General features: G+C 44.6%; 1 protein-coding gene across 18 annotated transcripts in view; it reads right to left on the bottom strand.

Moving 5' to 3' along the window:
- Positions 1 to 244: 244 nt before the first annotated feature.
- The window catches only part of LOC119483360 (mitogen-activated protein kinase kinase kinase kinase 4-like), a 34,790-nt gene continuing 18,912 nt past the window's right edge, over positions 245 to 16,122 (bottom strand). For 2 of the 18 annotated variants that reach the window (XM_037761380.1, XM_037761388.1), the window contains 24 exons: positions 15,550 to 15,725; positions 15,340 to 15,412; positions 15,035 to 15,245; positions 14,760 to 14,921; positions 14,266 to 14,352; positions 13,303 to 13,770; positions 11,926 to 12,078; positions 10,889 to 11,170; positions 10,292 to 10,392; positions 10,029 to 10,168; positions 9,752 to 9,846; positions 9,583 to 9,591; positions 7,903 to 8,081; positions 7,633 to 7,762; positions 6,955 to 7,254; positions 5,543 to 5,660; positions 5,005 to 5,175; positions 4,717 to 4,860; positions 4,349 to 4,483; positions 3,801 to 3,901; positions 3,567 to 3,716; positions 3,321 to 3,480; positions 3,039 to 3,178; positions 245 to 2,885 (listed from right to left, as the gene is read on the bottom strand). In XM_037761380.1, coding sequence (XP_037617308.1) covers positions 2,802 to 2,885; positions 3,039 to 3,178; positions 3,321 to 3,480; positions 3,567 to 3,716; positions 3,801 to 3,901; positions 4,349 to 4,483; positions 4,717 to 4,860; positions 5,005 to 5,175; positions 5,543 to 5,660; positions 6,955 to 7,254; positions 7,633 to 7,762; positions 7,903 to 8,081; positions 9,583 to 9,591; positions 9,752 to 9,846; positions 10,029 to 10,168; positions 10,292 to 10,392; positions 10,889 to 11,170; positions 11,926 to 12,078; positions 13,303 to 13,770; positions 14,266 to 14,352; positions 14,760 to 14,921; positions 15,035 to 15,245; positions 15,340 to 15,412; positions 15,550 to 15,725 — 3,769 coding nt within the window. In that variant the 3' untranslated portion in view covers positions 245 to 2,801. The remainder of the gene's footprint in view (positions 2,886 to 3,038; positions 3,179 to 3,320; positions 3,481 to 3,566; positions 3,717 to 3,800; positions 3,902 to 4,348; positions 4,484 to 4,716; positions 4,861 to 5,004; positions 5,176 to 5,542; positions 5,661 to 6,954; positions 7,255 to 7,632; positions 7,763 to 7,902; positions 8,082 to 9,582; positions 9,592 to 9,751; positions 9,847 to 10,028; positions 10,169 to 10,291; positions 10,393 to 10,888; positions 11,171 to 11,925; positions 12,079 to 13,302; positions 13,771 to 14,265; positions 14,353 to 14,759; positions 14,922 to 15,034; positions 15,246 to 15,339; positions 15,413 to 15,549; positions 15,726 to 16,122) is intronic. The other 16 variants (XM_037761381.1, XM_037761386.1, XM_037761384.1 and 13 more) reach the window with 16 other exon arrangements.

Here is a 16,122-nt window from a genome sequence, read left to right as displayed (position 1 = left end):
AATAAGAAAGGAGCCCAGAGGCATGAAGGGAGAATCTGACGATTTAAAACACTTATATTTGTCATGAAACACATTGTGAATGTGGCTTTTGCATGGCATGAGCTTATAAAATATGATACATTGTTATAGATTAAACAACCCAACAGTGTATGTATCAGTACCTTTACTTTTAATACTTTAAATAGGTACTTTTACTGTAGAAGCATTTTTATCTTTTACTCTATTAAAAAGAAAGACTCGACACTGTAAATTACTTCTGATTTTATTCAATGGAAAAAAAGACCTTCAGGAAAATACAGTAATTCCCATAGTACACACAGAGAGGACATAAATTAGAGAGGCATGGCAGAGAGACGTCTGAAGGGGGGAACATGTCACCTGGCACCTGGGTGGTAGAAAACATTTGATCCACGCTGCCACACAGCCAGGGGCACACTGTGCACACTATGCAGGATGTAGAGGAAATCAGTGAAATCACACGTTTTGACTTGTGTAATTCGTATAACGTGAGCAAAAAAGATTATTCCTGTACACAAACGTCTAAATGATAGTACAAAAAGGGAATAATACAAAATACAAAAACAGGGAAAAAAAACTGCCCTCAAAATAAACCATAAATATTCATATCGATGCACATTGGTTTAACAAAACAATTGCTTCTGTAAACATTTTCAACATAAGGTGTGTGCATTACAATTTAAAAACCACTGCAGTCGCATACTTATCTGAAGGGTTACATAATAAAAATTGCAGAAACAAGACTAAAAACTAAGTCAGAGTTAAAAATATGCCGCTTAGTTCACGCCGTCTGAAGTGGTTTTGTAACACTGCTATTAGAACGTGACTTTCTTTGCTTTTCACACATGATCCGGACAGTGAAAGCATGTCATTCCCGTGTTCTGCAGCTCTCAGCAGGTCCAACCTTGGACAGTGAAGGCACCAACCTTTACTGAGAGCAGGGTCAAAGAGGGGTTTCGGTGAAGGGGGTGGGGGAGTGAAACCTTGCGAATTCCTAGAGTCCCGTTATATAGTTTTCTCATTCAGACATACACACAGATTCTACATTTTAACAGTGGAATGAGACTGTCTTAACATGAAGTGACAAACAAGTCTTGTCATTCGGGGGTTTTTAGAGGATGAGAGGGGAAGAAAATGTAGGATATTCAATTCAGGGATGGAATAATGATCCAGTTAAAGTATTTGTCTCTTCAATCCAGACTGGACCGAGTAAACAAACTGCCTGTCTGAAGCCCAAAACGGCAAAAAAAAGAGGTCCAATATTGAATCACATGGCTGGTTCAGACTCAAGTGTTCCTACAGTACATAAAAGTTCTTCACTTTTAACTTGTCGAAAACCTGCAGAGGATTTCGAGCAGTTTGGAGACCCCTCTATAAGGCAACTGTTTAGCTAAACATGAAGCTAAAGTCTCCTTCAATAAACAGCTGGATGATTGTAGATGTGAAATTCAAACGTCGTGCAGACGGAGGACAATCAGCTGATCCTGATTTCCTCCTCCTTTTTGTGGAGTGTGATGTTCCTCTAGATCTACGCACACTGCCTTCATTCCCTTTCCGTCACCTCCATGCTACCTTAATGGCCACCTGCTAATTCTGCATGTCTAATTCACAGTTTATCCTAGCCCTACTTATGACTGATGTTAAAGGGAAAATCCACCCCGAAAAAAAATAGGTAATGCGTCTCACATTTCTGGGTTAATTTGTGGTTTTGGTTGTTTTCATATTTCCAGTAGAAGCCGGTTTGACCAGAGAAGCAAATTGCTCGATGAATAGGGTGGATTTTTCCTTTAAAAACTCATCTATGGGTGTGTCCTGCATCCTTATGCTTTATTTATGTGCAGCAAGTCACATACAAAATATACAGTGTCTGAAAAAACTGGAGTTAATTTTCGTCGAAGCAACATGCCGCGTCATAAACAGGGCTACTTCTGTCCGACATAACCTACAGTACGTGAGGCAATGTGGTAAAAGTCGAGATAGTGTCTGTAAAACCTGGGAGAGTCTGAAGCCTACAAGGTAGATGTAGTTAGTATGTACACGCTGATATCCAGTACCCTGTATTTAATGGATATATCAAGAAGGTCCCTTAAAAAATCTTCACTTTAAGGAAGAGAAGGCAAAAAGAGTGAAGATGCAGATTTACAAGTCAAGCGTTATTTATGTGGCTGTGAACTAGTGTTAAATGACGTGCTTGACGTGGAAATCTACCGTGGTGGGGGGATAATTTCACCTGAACAGGACTTGGGACTAAACACAGCTACAAGCGGCTACACTCGAGGTGCGCCGCGTAAAAGTATTCGCCTTCTCCGATACAGTAACAGCCGCGTTTAGCCTCTTTATCGTCCCTTCAGTCGTTCACATGCTCAGTGTTTTTCCTCCATTCACACACATACACGATGCAAAGTTTTACTATGACACATAAAGATCAACAGGCAACAGATCCCACGTCCTGCAGAGGAAGAGGAGGAGGGGATCGGCTCAAAGGTTGGGGTCGCGGGGGTGGGGGTTTCTGTTGTCGTAATATAGTTTACACTCGCAAACAGAACGCACCTCCTCGCCCCCCCCCGAACGCACACCCGCCCCCTAGCTTCTTTTGATGATTACAGTCCAATCCGTTGTTTGTTTTGCCCCGAGCAGGCGAGAGGAAGCTGTTCCCTCCGTCGAGACGACTCGGGGCTGTTCTCTTCTTCATCGTCGTCGGTCATAGTCACAATCGTCATCTGTTGGTCACTGCTTAGGTATGGTCGTCGTTTTTTTTTTTGGCTGGAGTGGTGGGATGTCGACTACCAGCTCATGAGGGAAGAGCGTCCCAGGGTCATGAAGTACACCTGGCTGGCACCTCCAGCGCGCACGGAGGCGAAGAAGACCTGGTAGACAGAGGACAAAAATGAATCATCCGTAAGCCAGATAGTAGTGTCTGTGTTGTTTGTTTGTTTCCCTGACAACAGAGCTGAATTAAGATAGTTGGAAAATGGAGAGAAACCGCAGGAAGGAAGCAAAGAAAAGAGTTATGGTCTCACCTTGTCATTCCTCTCACAAAGGAACTTGAGTCTCTGGGCTCTCTTGTGCATGAAGACGCCGTCCAGGTGGCCCGTCTCCACTGAGCGGATCTCTATGGCCTTCTCACCCCAGCCCATGATCTGGTTTGACCTAATGTAGGCTGCTCAGACACAGAGGGAGACACCAGAATCAATCAATCAATCAATAGGGGATGACTAGAGGTGCACAGACTCATTAAACTAAATTTAAACAGGCACTACAGTTTGCGAGAATGAGTTGGACTGTCTTGTTTTTTTACTTACCCACTGAAGTTGGCATTTCTCCCCACTGCAGCACCACGTCCTTGGTGATGCGCCCGTAGGTGTTGACGTAGACGCCCTCGTCCTCGTAACACACCAGCAGCTCGATCCCGTCGGTGTTGGGCAATATGATGATGGCGTGGCACTGAATGCTGGTCTGGATCTGAGGGAGAAAAGGGAGGACGAGTTAAGAGAGTAAAGAGCATCTTGAACAAAGTAAAGTATGGTCAGACTGCGCTAGGGGCTTACATGTGTGGGCAGGTAGATGTCGTAGACGGCACCGGAGTCCACATCCACAGCATGGAAGCCTGAACAGGAGCCATAGATGATCTTTAACCTCTGACCTTCCTCCACCGTCAGGTCAACCAGCAGAGGCTTGTGCACCAGATCACCAAAAGACTAAAGCATGAAGAAATAAGTTAGTCGGGTCAACTTAGACGTCTTCGGTGGTTGTAATTCTACTTGCAGAATAATCATGCTTACCTTAAAGGCCATGAATTTGTGGTAGGGTTTGGGCGCCCAGGCGTACACCTCCACAGCGTTCTTCAAGGCCAGCACCAAGAACTTAATCCTCTCATATTTCACTGCAATGAAAAGAGAGTCATTTGTAAGTGACAGTGTTGCTTATAGTAGGGCTTATTTACAAATCTTGGTCAAGTTTAACCCTTTTCTTTGTGCATATTATACATTTGAGGTTCAGGAATCTTTTTTTTTCCGTAATAATTTATTGGGAGTAACATCAGGTGTACAGAAACAAATGTAAATGATTGTCCCTCACCAATTGCCGATGCAAAAAGGATAAAGAACAAAAACTAAGTTAAGTTAAGTTAAATTAAATTAAATTAAATTAAATTAAAGAAAATTAAATGAAAGAAAATTAAATAAAAGAAAATTAAAAAAGAAAAAGAAAAAAGAAAAAAGACTTAAAAAAATAAAGTAAAATAAAATAACAATAATAAATACAGTACACGTTGACAGTAATAATATGTATAGGATAAATCAAGGTCCAGGAATCTTTGATAGAAACGTACCGACTTTGTAGTGGACGCAACCCTCCAGGTCGCCCACGTTAACCCAACCCTGCTTCTTCTCCACCTCGGGGTCGTTGTGCAAAATCTTGTTTCTCAGCCACGACAGGTAATACACTCGCAGCTTGTTCTTTTTACCTGCAGGAGGTGGAGGTGAGAAAGAAATATGGTTTTCACAGCTATGTAGTCACAAATGATACACTTTAGACAGCATATATGTCTGACAACAATTCGTTTTGTGAGATGAGTGAGACTGTGGCATTAAGTTTCTCCAAAGATGCATTTTAAGAAGTGACAGCAAGAGTCCAACGAGTAAAACCACAAAAAACAACATCTGTATTCAGTAGCCAAAGGCAGCACATGCACTGTACCTGATATGGTGACCAGGACGTTGAGTCCCTCCAGGACGTCCATCTGCTGGATGCGTCTCCTGTTGATCAGGGGGTAGACCTTCCCCTGACCGCTTCGGTCCAGCAGCATCAGACCGCTCTCTGTTCCCACCAGCAGGTTCACTCCTGGAACAATCACAAACAGAAATGAAACACCCACAGTTAGTAGAGCTTTGATGGATACTAGAGTAGAATAATTAGGTTTAACAAGCAACTGCCCTAGTAAGGTGTTTCTGAGGAAGACCATGATTCCCCCACAGTGTGACTTACCCCAGAGTGCAGCGCACAGGATCTCAGAGTTGAACCTCTTCTTGTACTTGCGAATCTCTGGCGTGTCGCTGGGCGGGCGCGTGTTAACAGGGTTGACGTTGACCACTGAGCCTTTACGGGACGGGTCGGACCTCAGCGGGTCTGCGAGCCGTCCGTCCGGCCCAAATGCTGCTGGAGGGGGCACATAGAGGTATTTAGATTATTAATGAACAACCTGGTGTCTGGTTTGGACACATGGTGGTTATCTGTGTGTGTTTATCTCTTCAGTTTATTAACGCTACTCTTGTACTTGTTACAGTAAAGAGTATATACTGACAATATTCCCTTGCATAGCACTGTATTGTTCGGTGTAGAACCTGACTCATCACTTCAGCTCAGATGTTTCAACACAATTTCTTTATCAGTGTTGGAAAAAATGTTGTGGGAGAAGCCATTGCTCGTAAAAAAAAACCCTCAAGGAGAACTGAAGCGGACTACGTTCAACAGTTTTTAATTACTGAGCCAATAAACACGTTGGCTCAGATATCTGTCGACCTACCCATGTTGTTGAGGGAGCTGCCGCTGGATGGAGAGATCTGGAGAAGACGAGGGTCGATGAAGGGAGTGAAGGAGGAGGAAGACTTGTGTTTGGACATGGAGTTGCTTTCTGACTGGGACTGAAGGAGATTTAAAAAGACATTTAGAGAACTTGTGCTTCACCAGCATAGAAAGCAATTCATGTTTGTAGAGAAAACTGGATTTAATTATTACAACATAACTGTAACACAGACAGGAATCAGAGATTAGGCCGTTGGACATAAATGATTGTTACACTGATTTGTAATTTATAAAACTGTTGATTTAAACTACAATAGCAACAGGCCCCCTCAGTTTAGAGCACATGAGTTACAGTTCTAGCTCCGGGGGCTCATAAAACAGCTCAACTGTGTTCAATCAAACTACATTTTTACGACACAAACAACTGGGAATACATAGTTGGCACCGCAAATTCAAGTCGATGTCAAATCAAATGGAAAAAAGATGACGTGCAGTTGTGTTAGTTTGTTTTGAAGCCAACGAGGACAGAAACGTTAGAGAGGGAAAACAACATGTGCGACAAGAAGAAACGTGTTGATGGGAAATGAGAAACGGTCGACACGCTGGCTGCTGTGAAGTGTTAGAGGAAAAAAGCTGCTGCTAATAAAGCACACCACCACCGGAGAGGCGTGTTGAATGCAACGCATGTGTCACACCACAAAAGAGGCGGTAATCTATGATAATAAACATTAAAAATAAATGTGATTTCTTCTCTGTAAGAACGGTGTGCCTATTTAAAAACTGAAATAAATGTCACCCTACCATCACACCAGGCATGCCATCACCCAACACTACTCAAAATGGTTATAAAGTAATGCACTGTTAAGAGATGCTTGTTCACCCCAAGAAGCTCCAGCTTAGTTCGGACCATGCTCTACCACCAGGAGGCACCAGTGTTAGCAGCGACACAGTGCAATGCAGTGAATCGGAGGAGGGAAGGAGGTTGCAGATCAGAGGCGTCAGCCAAGCCAGAAGGGGGCAGAGGAGAGCCAGAGTGAAGGAAGGAGGACACAGAGGGGGCAGAGAGGCTCCGACCAACAACCAAGGACTGGACGGCGGGTGTTTTACAGGCTTGGAGATGCAGGTGTGTTTCCTACAGGGGTGAATATTACCCAAATCTGCTCAATATAATTAGAGAAAATAGCATTTGCAACTAATTTATTTTACCTAGCTTCATGTCCAGGGAGAGGATGGCCATATACAAACTTACACTACTTCTCTGTGGTAGTGTTGAAGCAGTAAATCCTCTATCATTTTGGACACAAACTAGATAAAACAAACTGCCAAATTTGCTGTACTGCATGTCTAAGCCTGCACCACTCTGCAACTGTCCGTTCCTCAGCTGTTAGTCTCGCTGATGTGAGGGTGACATACCTCTATGGCAGTGAGATCGTCCAGGGGGTTCTGTGGGGACATGGCAGGACTGGCATAGCTAGATGATGAGGGGAAGGAGGGAGAGGAGGTGGAGGAGGAGGAAGGGATGGTTGTGGAGGAGGAAGGGGAATGATGGCTCTGCTGGATAAGGTCTGGCAGGTGGTGTATGCGGCCGGCAAAGCCGTTTTTCTCCGCCATGCCGTGGCTGGGGGGTTGGGGCTGGCCGTGGACGTGACCAGGGCCAGCCAAGGGAGAGGAGGAGGAGGAGAGATTGACCAACCGCTTTATGTCGGCGGTGCTCTGGAAGCAAGAACAGGCACACTTGGGGTTCGAGCAAGCAGGTGGAGAGAAGGAGATGTACGTTTGGCTGCTAGTCTGCTGCTTCGTATCACTTTTAATTCACCGCTGCTGTGCATTTCACGTTAAATGAAATCTATAACAATCTGAGGTATTAGATTACCTATCTGTAAATGTGAAGCAGCAAGTCTATAATGAATAAAAACATAAAAAGGCATGGTATACACAGAAGAAATGGTGGAGAATGAGTGGATAAACAACACGGACACTGGACAAAGAAAAAGGGAAATGACATTTCTATCAACTAAATACAAGCAGAATGGGCCTTTAACTCAAGAACTACCTTCATGTTAAACTAGGAAGCATGCAGTCTCCTCTTACCTGTCTGATGACCAGCGTGCCGTCCTTGCAGGGCGTATTGGCTTGGTCGCTCTCTGAGTCTTCAACTAGCATGGTCTTAGCCGACTCCGTCTCCCCGTTGCTCAGCCTCCTGCGGAAGCCATGGGAAAATCTGACGTCCGTAACCAGACCAGCGTTAACAGCCATGCATAGAAGCCATGCAACACTTGAGAAGAGACTGAATAATTTCTTGCGAAAAAAGCAACAGACAGTAAAGACTGACACTGACAACATCATCACAGCTCTACCTACCCAGCCCTGGAGTCCTCGGCTCCTGAGGTGGACTCCTCTCCCGCCTCCTGGTCCACCTCCTCATCGTCTTCCTCGTCAGTTGTGCCCGAGTCCTCGCTTGAGGAGGAGTAGTCGGTGACCTTGTGGGGAGGCCTCACGTCGTCTACCGCACGGAGCTCCTTGGCCAGAGCAGTCAGATCCTAAGAGGGACAGTAAGGAAGTCTTAGAAAAGACTCAAGTTGGGCATTTTGGAAAAACTCAGGTTGTCTAGAATGACGCCTCATCAGTTTCTAAATTTGTGCACTGACCAAACAGCTTGATGCCACGCTAATTCACATTTTAATTCTAAAAGAAATGAACTCATCTTGAGTAAAACTCTGTATAACAGGCTGTCGCTTTCTAGACAATCTGAAATCTTGAGTTTTATGACTCCTAGATTAGTGTTGTACCCTCTAGAGTCAATGTCTTGTAACCATGTTGCCCTCAGCTTGTTCCTTGCAGACTCTTATTAATGGCGTCTTGTAAGGTCAGTGACGAGCAACAAAGGGAGGAGGGACACTTCCCCAGACATGCTCAACAAAGCAAATGTGCCACAATTTATCCAACAACAAAACCAGGTGAGATTAGGAGCGATTCTGGCAAGAACAAGGAAACAAGAGGAGTGTGTTTGCATTCAAATGTGGTATTCGCATTCAAATCCAGGCTTAGGGAGCTGCTGCAGAGGGTTAACTCTTCTAGTGCCATGTGGCTATGGAGTCAGAGTGCCTTAATAGAGAATTAATCTGTAAAAGAATAAGAAAATGAATGTGGAAATATAAAGAGGAATAAATAAAAGAATATATAAGTAAATCAAAAATAATTAAAAGAATAAATACATATGGACATATAAAGACAAATAACAAAATATAAAAGAATTATTATAAGCCTTTTCATATTTGTTTATTTATTTACTTCTGTATATATTTATTTATGTAGTTTAAAAATATAAATATTTATTTATATTTTCATATAAATTACTCTATTAATTACTAATTAACTCTGCATATTTTTTTAAATAAAAGCATTGGCTCATGGTTCAAAAATAAAAGGGGTGAAAATAAATACATGACATAGATTTTTTAAAAATCAATTAAAAACAAATCAAAAACATAAAATCAATAATGTAAATGCAAAAATTAAATATATATTCTTTCTAAAAATACATACATAAATGAACAGATAAATGTGAAAGTAAATGAAAATGCTTATAAGTATTGTTTTATATTTTGTTATTTACTCAATTATTCTTTTATTTTTCTCTCTTTATAGTCCCTTTTTTATTTACTTATATATTCTTTTATTTATTCCTCATCTTTCCATATTTATTTATTTACTTATATATTCATTCCTCTTTATATTTCCACATTTATTTTCTTATTCTTTTACAGATTTATTCTTTATTATGGCACTCGTATGACTCCATATGTGTTGACGACAAGCAATAAAGTGGGAAAGAACTATGCAGGCACGAGGAAAGACGCCAGCAGAAGGCAATCACATCACAGGCAGAAAGGACAGGAACCGGTGACAGAGGTAGGAATTACTGTATTAATCCTCACAAAGGAGAAACGGCTCTTTTATCACAAACCGTTATCATATAATGCAATGAGTGGGGCAATGGTGCAAGCATAGCATAGGTGTGATCTCATTTAATAGGCTTACCGCATCACCCTAAGAGGTTCCCCAACAACCACGAACCATTGGATTCATGAGAAGTTGCACCAGGTGGTGGAATAATTAGAGTAGTAGAAAATAGAGAAAAACACAAAACAGTTTTCACCCATTCAGCATCAAACAAGTTCAACCAGCACTTTAGGAACAGTGGACTTACAGCTGGTCGAGTGGGCCTCGCGACGTTCTTTTCATCTTGTTTTTTGGGAACATTTTCAGGCCGTTGGAGAGGCGATCCTTCAGATTTGGAGGAAGCTTTGAGGGAACAAAAGGAGGCAGAGTTAGTGAGGGGAAACAGATCTGGCTCTCAGACGATCTGAATAAAAACAGCAGAAAACCTACTGGAGCAGATAGCACAGTAATGCGCGATGGTGTTATTATAGTAATAATGTTAATATGATAATAAGCAGTTAGTGAAATGTAGCGGAGTACAGTACCAGGGGACTCACAGCGTGGCCTGAAGCGGTCACCAGGACTGGCCTGGGAGCTGGAGTTGGAGGAGCCGGAGGAGCTGCCGCTGCCTGGCCGAGGCTGCAGCTTCTCCACTCGGTCCCACAGCGGCCGCTGCTCCACATTACTGTCACAGAGAACAACGCCACATCAACAAATGCTCCTATAATACTCTATTCCAACTTTAAACTGTTTAAATGTGTGCAACTGCCTCACAAGGATCTTCCAGATCTGAGGTTTCTTAACTTACCCGGCAGCATTTCTCTGTCCACCCTGGATGCCGGGCTGTGACGGCAGAGGGGACTCTCTGCGCGAAAGTACTGGAGACCTGGATGTTGTCCTCACTGGTACCTGGAGGAAACAGATTCAAAAGTCCTCAAATAGTGGCAGGTAAGAAAACAGATGTGTACTTCATTTTCTTTTCTTTATCTTTGACGTGATGTATCAAAAGTGAAATACAGTACAAAAGCATCCCTTAACCCACAACAAGTGAGCACTCAGAGAAAGCTGTACAGAACCTCTCCAGCACCAGCACCAGCACCCCCACTACACACTGAGAACTAATTTAGGTTGTGTTGTTTATTGATATGTTAAATCACTACTGCGTTTTGAATGTGCAAAGTCACTTGTAGGCCTAGAAATGCAACGATTCCCAGTTTAATTTGAACACAACTTATAGTAGTTGTATGGTGATGTTCAAGAACTGAGAATGAACACATCAAGGCAAACACAAACAGACAGCATGATAAGTGAAGTGATTGGCATGAGAAGAAGTGAATGAGGGAGGGGGGGAGTCAGGGGAAGGAAAGGGATGGGGGGGGGTAGGGGGCCCTCAACGACTCCTTACCTTGGGCGGTACTTCCTCGCTGCCGACCTGGTGTTCGGCCCTAGTGTGGGCCTGAGGGTGGTGGAGGGGAGGTTGGGGCTGGGGGTCAGTGCGTGCGGGTGATGGGTGGTGGTGATGGTGGGGGTCCTGGGAGCGCAGGTGGAGTTGTGCAAAGCTAGAGGGCACGCCGCCGGGCTCGCTGAAGGACTGCGAGCGAGAGACCACGGGCGGAAGAGGAGGAGGAGGAGGAGAGGGGGCGGCGCTGTTGCTGCTTTTTAGAGCAGCCAGGTGGGACCACTGGACCTTTTAGGGAGTGAGGGAGGTGGGGAGGACAGGAGGAGGAGGAGGACAAGAGGAGGACAAGAGGAGGAGGAGGAGGACAAGAGGAGGAGGAGGTGAAACAAGCAGACAACACAGTGAGACATGAGGGAAGATGTGTGTGGTTTTTCACATACATGTGCTTAGATATATACACACATGCATACAGCAGACAACACGACATGATGATGTGATTCATTGTCTGGGCTTTAGATTGATGCAAAGGCTTAAAGGCACAGTTCAGCATTTTGGGAAATATGCTTATTTAGTTCGAGAAGATAGTTATCACTCTCATGTCCATAAATATGAAGCTAAAAGCACAACTTGTTTGTTTTTTGAATGGGTTAAAAAAGCTTTAGAGGTGCTGGTTGGTGGATTTTGTTACCTTCGGACAGAGCCAGGCTAGCTGTCTCCTACCATTTTCAGTTTTTATGCTAAGCTAAGCCAACCGTCTGCTGGTGGTAGCTTAATATTTTGCGTATAGATATGAGAATGGTAGCAAATAAGCATATTTCCTATGAACTATTCCGTTAAACTGTTTCGTTGCAGGTTACTTTCTACGCCTCCAACTGTTTCCGCACAGCAGGAAGATATATAAAACTTCACTGCCCTTCTGACCAAAAACTGACCCCGCTGTTTGACAACACCGTGAGAGTACACGAACCCAGCAGTGAGGGGAGGAAGAGAGCGACAGGAGGAAGAGGAAAAGGCAAGGGAGGAAGAGGAGGAGGAGGAGTTACCTGAGGCTCCATGGGCCGGTGCATGGCGGCGGCCTCGGAGGAGGAGCCGCCATTGGAGAACGGTTCAGAGGAGCGGGGAGGCAGAGGGGGCTGCTTGGGAGGAGGGGCGATCTGAGGGGAGCCCTGAATGTTCTTACGGTAGCGCTCGTCGGCCTGGGATGAGGGAATGGTACAGGACAAAGATGAAATGAGGGTCAGGGGAAATATTTCAATGATTGACATAAAATAAATGAAAATCAAGTAGAAGGGAACCACTTCCAATGTTTTAAAATAAGCCGGAAATTTCCTTTCTGGTAAAAAATGGTTCCCATCTCCTTGTTTTTCTGATATTACTGTCCCTTAGAAATACTCAGAAACCTTCATATTTGACAAACATCAACATCTGGTGACATGCTTGAAGCCCATTAGAGGCAGCCGTACAGACACAGGTACATGTGCACAAACAGAGGTGCAGACAAACAAGTACATCCTTGAAACGACATTTGTACGATAAACGGTGGGAAAGATCGTTGTTAATGACACGGAAACAGCTCTGCTGATGACGGGGGACACCGCGTGGGTGTCCTGCATGTTAGTCTGGGCCTCAGCCATCCACATGCAACGGCCCGATCCGCACACATCGAGAGTAAAAACAGCCACATTGAAGAGTTTCACAGGTCGGCCATCCAAGATCAAGAGAAATTCCTAACACCACTGTATTGTTCTGAGGAGAAAAACCTCTAAGAGAAAAGGATGATTTGGACTCCAAGTGACAGTAGATAAAAGTGGAAAATTATGGGAACCAAAAAAATAAAAGCCTAAAAGATGCTTGTGTAAGCAAGGAATGACTCATCTTTATTTCTATGGAGAAAAACTAATTATCTGAAAATGGAGCTTAAAAGATGTTAATGGAAGTAAATCGGGGAATTATTTCTCTTTCTCTTGCTCAGCCTGCTTCAAGTGAAAATTAAGACGAAAGTATTTCAGACATCCTGACGGTTTTAGTAGTCAAGGAGACTAGCAACAGTGCGAGTGAGAGCGAGTGCCAAGAGAGACTGGAGGGGAACAGCTCTGTTTTATTCAGGACATTAAAAGGCTGGTTGCTGGTGGCTGCGAGCCCGTGGCCTTCTATTCTCCACCGTACCCCCTACTTGTTTCATTCAAAGGGTCTGGCTGAGAGGGCCTGCGTTGTAACATATTAGTTATTGCTTTGGATTACCGCCACAGCATCCAGAACAGAAAGTGTGAAATTAAATGTAACTATCTAGGCTCAAGAAAATGATTATTTGCTGTTCGCACCACCTCTAGTATCGTGGCCACTGAGGCTGTGTGAAGACAAGCAAGAAGAAGCTGGAAAGAGCAGGCAGCGGGGTCGGCAGAGCCAAGGAGGAGGTTCACCTCTCTGATAGGCTGAGGAGGATGACTGACGGGCTCTGCAGGCCTATCGGGCTCCGAGCTTTCTGCCTGGGGAGGTTCAGAGTCAGGGGGGGTTTCAGTCTGAGAGGGGCTGGGGGAGTCTGAGAGCTGGCTGGGACAGGGCTCATCAGAGTCAGTCTTCTCTGGCTCTGCTGCCTGGGATTTAGGGCTGTCTGAGGGGATTGTCTCAAGGGCTCTGGAGGAATCACATGAGCCTCTCGCTGCAGAAGCAGCACAGTCAAGGACCTGAGCTTTGGGGGTTGTGGCGAGGACTCTGTCAGGGGGCAGGGTGGAGCTCTGTAGAGGTTTGCTATGGTCTGAAGGGAGCTTGGTCTTGTCGCCGGGCGGCTGTTTGTGCTGGAGCGACAGCAGGTAGGCCTGCTCCTGCTGCAGGCGCTTATGGAGTCGCTCGGCCTTGCGCTGCTCCTCGAGCTCCCGCCACTTGAACTCCTATTTTGCAGAGTGTGGGGTTGATTCAAGGTGGTGAGAAGAAACGGGAGAGCTGGCAGCCGAACTCAGTAAAAATCAGTGCCATCTTTTAAATCCTTTCCTTAAATCACAAGTCAGTCTTTGGCAGCATTTGTTACTGCAGTTGCCTGTTTTACACCCCAGTAAAACACACTGTTTTAATCCTTATTACAAGGAGAATACATGGTGCAGACTGAATGAAACTAATGAATCTAATTAAATATAAAAATGCAGAAGAAGAGTTTAAAGTTCCAATCATTTGGCAAATTATTGATTTGGCTCACTTTTCTTTTTTGTGTAAATGATTCAACAATTTGATGATCTGGAGATGCCAATAACAACACATCTGAAATCAGTCTTTAAGAGGAGAGAAAATCAGGCATGAATTCCAGTGATTAACTGAACTTGGATGCACAAGTTACTGTAAAAGACTTGTTTTAACATGACTATAACGGACAGCAAGTGTGTGTGACTGACCAGCAACATGGCCTGTTCACGGAGCAGCTGCTCCTGCAGCATCTCCAGGTGCCTCTGCTCCTCCTCCAGCTGACGTCTGATGTACTCCTGTCATTTCAGAGCAAAGCAAAGCAGCCAGTGCAGTTAGTGGGCGTCCAAAGAGTGGAAATATGTTGTCTGCATATTTATTTTTTACCTGTGCCATTTGAAAATCTCACAGGAGTAATTTAGGCCAGGAGTCAATATCTAATTTGTTTTATTCTCACAGGCAATGTTGCTGAATCAGCTCCCCGACTGCACAAGGATCTACCGAGTTTGTTTTTGTTGCACAGATTTAGGTACAGCATTTTGAAGCTCAGTGACAAGCATCCTCTCTTTTGCCTCGACTAGCTAATTCCACCTTCTGGTGTGAACGACACACCTCCAGTTTAATCTCAAAATCAGTGTGCCAGAGCTAGCGAGACTTACATACATACACTGAGGACATTCTAAGTAAAAAATATTTTAAAGCTGACCTGTTCACGATCGTTCCTTCTCTTCTCGTCCTCAGCCCGCCGGCGTTCCTCCTCTTCTTTACGTCTACGATCCATCTCTTCAACACGCCTCTTGTCCTCTTGCTCGCGGCGTCGCTGCTCGCGCTCCTGTTGCCTCCTCATCTCCCGCTCACGTCGCTGTTGCTGAGGGGGCAGAAGACAAAGAGATGTCAACATTTCTCAACAAAAACACGATTGTTCGGCAGTCAGATCAGTTTCAGCTCGAGAGCTCCGTGACAGAAATAAAATCATCCTACCTCCTCCAGCCGCCTCCTCTGCTCCTTCTGCTGCTCAATGCGTTTCTGCCTCTCGGCCAGTAGTTGGCGCTTGTACTCCTCCTGCTCCCGGAGCTGCTGCTCCTGGAGGAGCTGCTGGCGGCGGAGCGCCTCAGATCGCTCCTTGTTCTCCTGCTGCAGGCGGATGAAGTCACGGCGCAGCGTTGACTCACCTGGCACATTGACAATGGAGCTGGACGATGGGAGGAATCGGGACATAACGGTTAGATCAGAGAGATTGTAATGCCTTCCATTAAGTAGGTGTTTTAAAGAAGCGATGAGCATACCTGGGCTCTCCCTCCTGCTCTGGGGGATCCTCCTCCTCCTCCTCACTGCCACTGTACTCATACTCTGTCTCATCTGTACAAGAAAATATCAACAAGTTAGAATAGATTATCTATTACACAATTACATTGTCACATTTCTGTGACAATAAATCAGTAAAAGAGAAGCAAAGCAAACAGTTGGCAAGTGAAGACAAAGAGAACCAGACGCACCCTTCTCTCCCCTCTTCTTCTTGGTACGATCGATGTGGTCTTTAAGCTGAATGCGGACCTGCCTCTCGTTGGGCTGGTCTCGGATGAAGGGGTGCTTCAGCAGCTGCTCTGTCGGGGGGCGCTGCGTGTAGTTCTTCACCAGACAGCCCTCGATGAAACTGAAAAACTTTTTGGACCTGTGGGGAGTGCGGAGGAAGAGTCAACAGAGAGAAACAATGCATGACAGAGAGGGTGACATATAAAAAGAGACAGCGGGTGCCAGAGAAACATTTCAACCATGAAAGCATAGAGCACGTCCAAAGATCCTAAGTAAAACGGACGTTTCTGCAAACAAGCTCTGATTACAAATTACCCATCAGTCCTAGCAAAACTCCCTCCCTTCATGTCTTGGAAACACAACAGCCTCTGGTTTCTCTGTGTAAATTGAGGTTTATACATGTGGACAGGCAGCATTGAACCTTTCACCACATATATACCATGAAACTTCTGAAATATGGGGCGCAGTACAATGAAATTATCATAAGCATTGCACCTGCTGTCATTAAGAGGTGGGTTTCATTCAGTTTTAATTAA

The sequence above is a fragment of the Sebastes umbrosus genome, chromosome 24 (genome assembly GCF_015220745.1).
Source record: "Sebastes umbrosus isolate fSebUmb1 chromosome 24, fSebUmb1.pri, whole genome shotgun sequence".
NCBI lineage: Eukaryota > Metazoa > Chordata > Actinopteri > Perciformes > Sebastidae > Sebastes > Sebastes umbrosus.
Note: the sequence above shows the minus strand (reverse complement) of the source record. Positions and strands in the feature narration are given on the sequence as shown.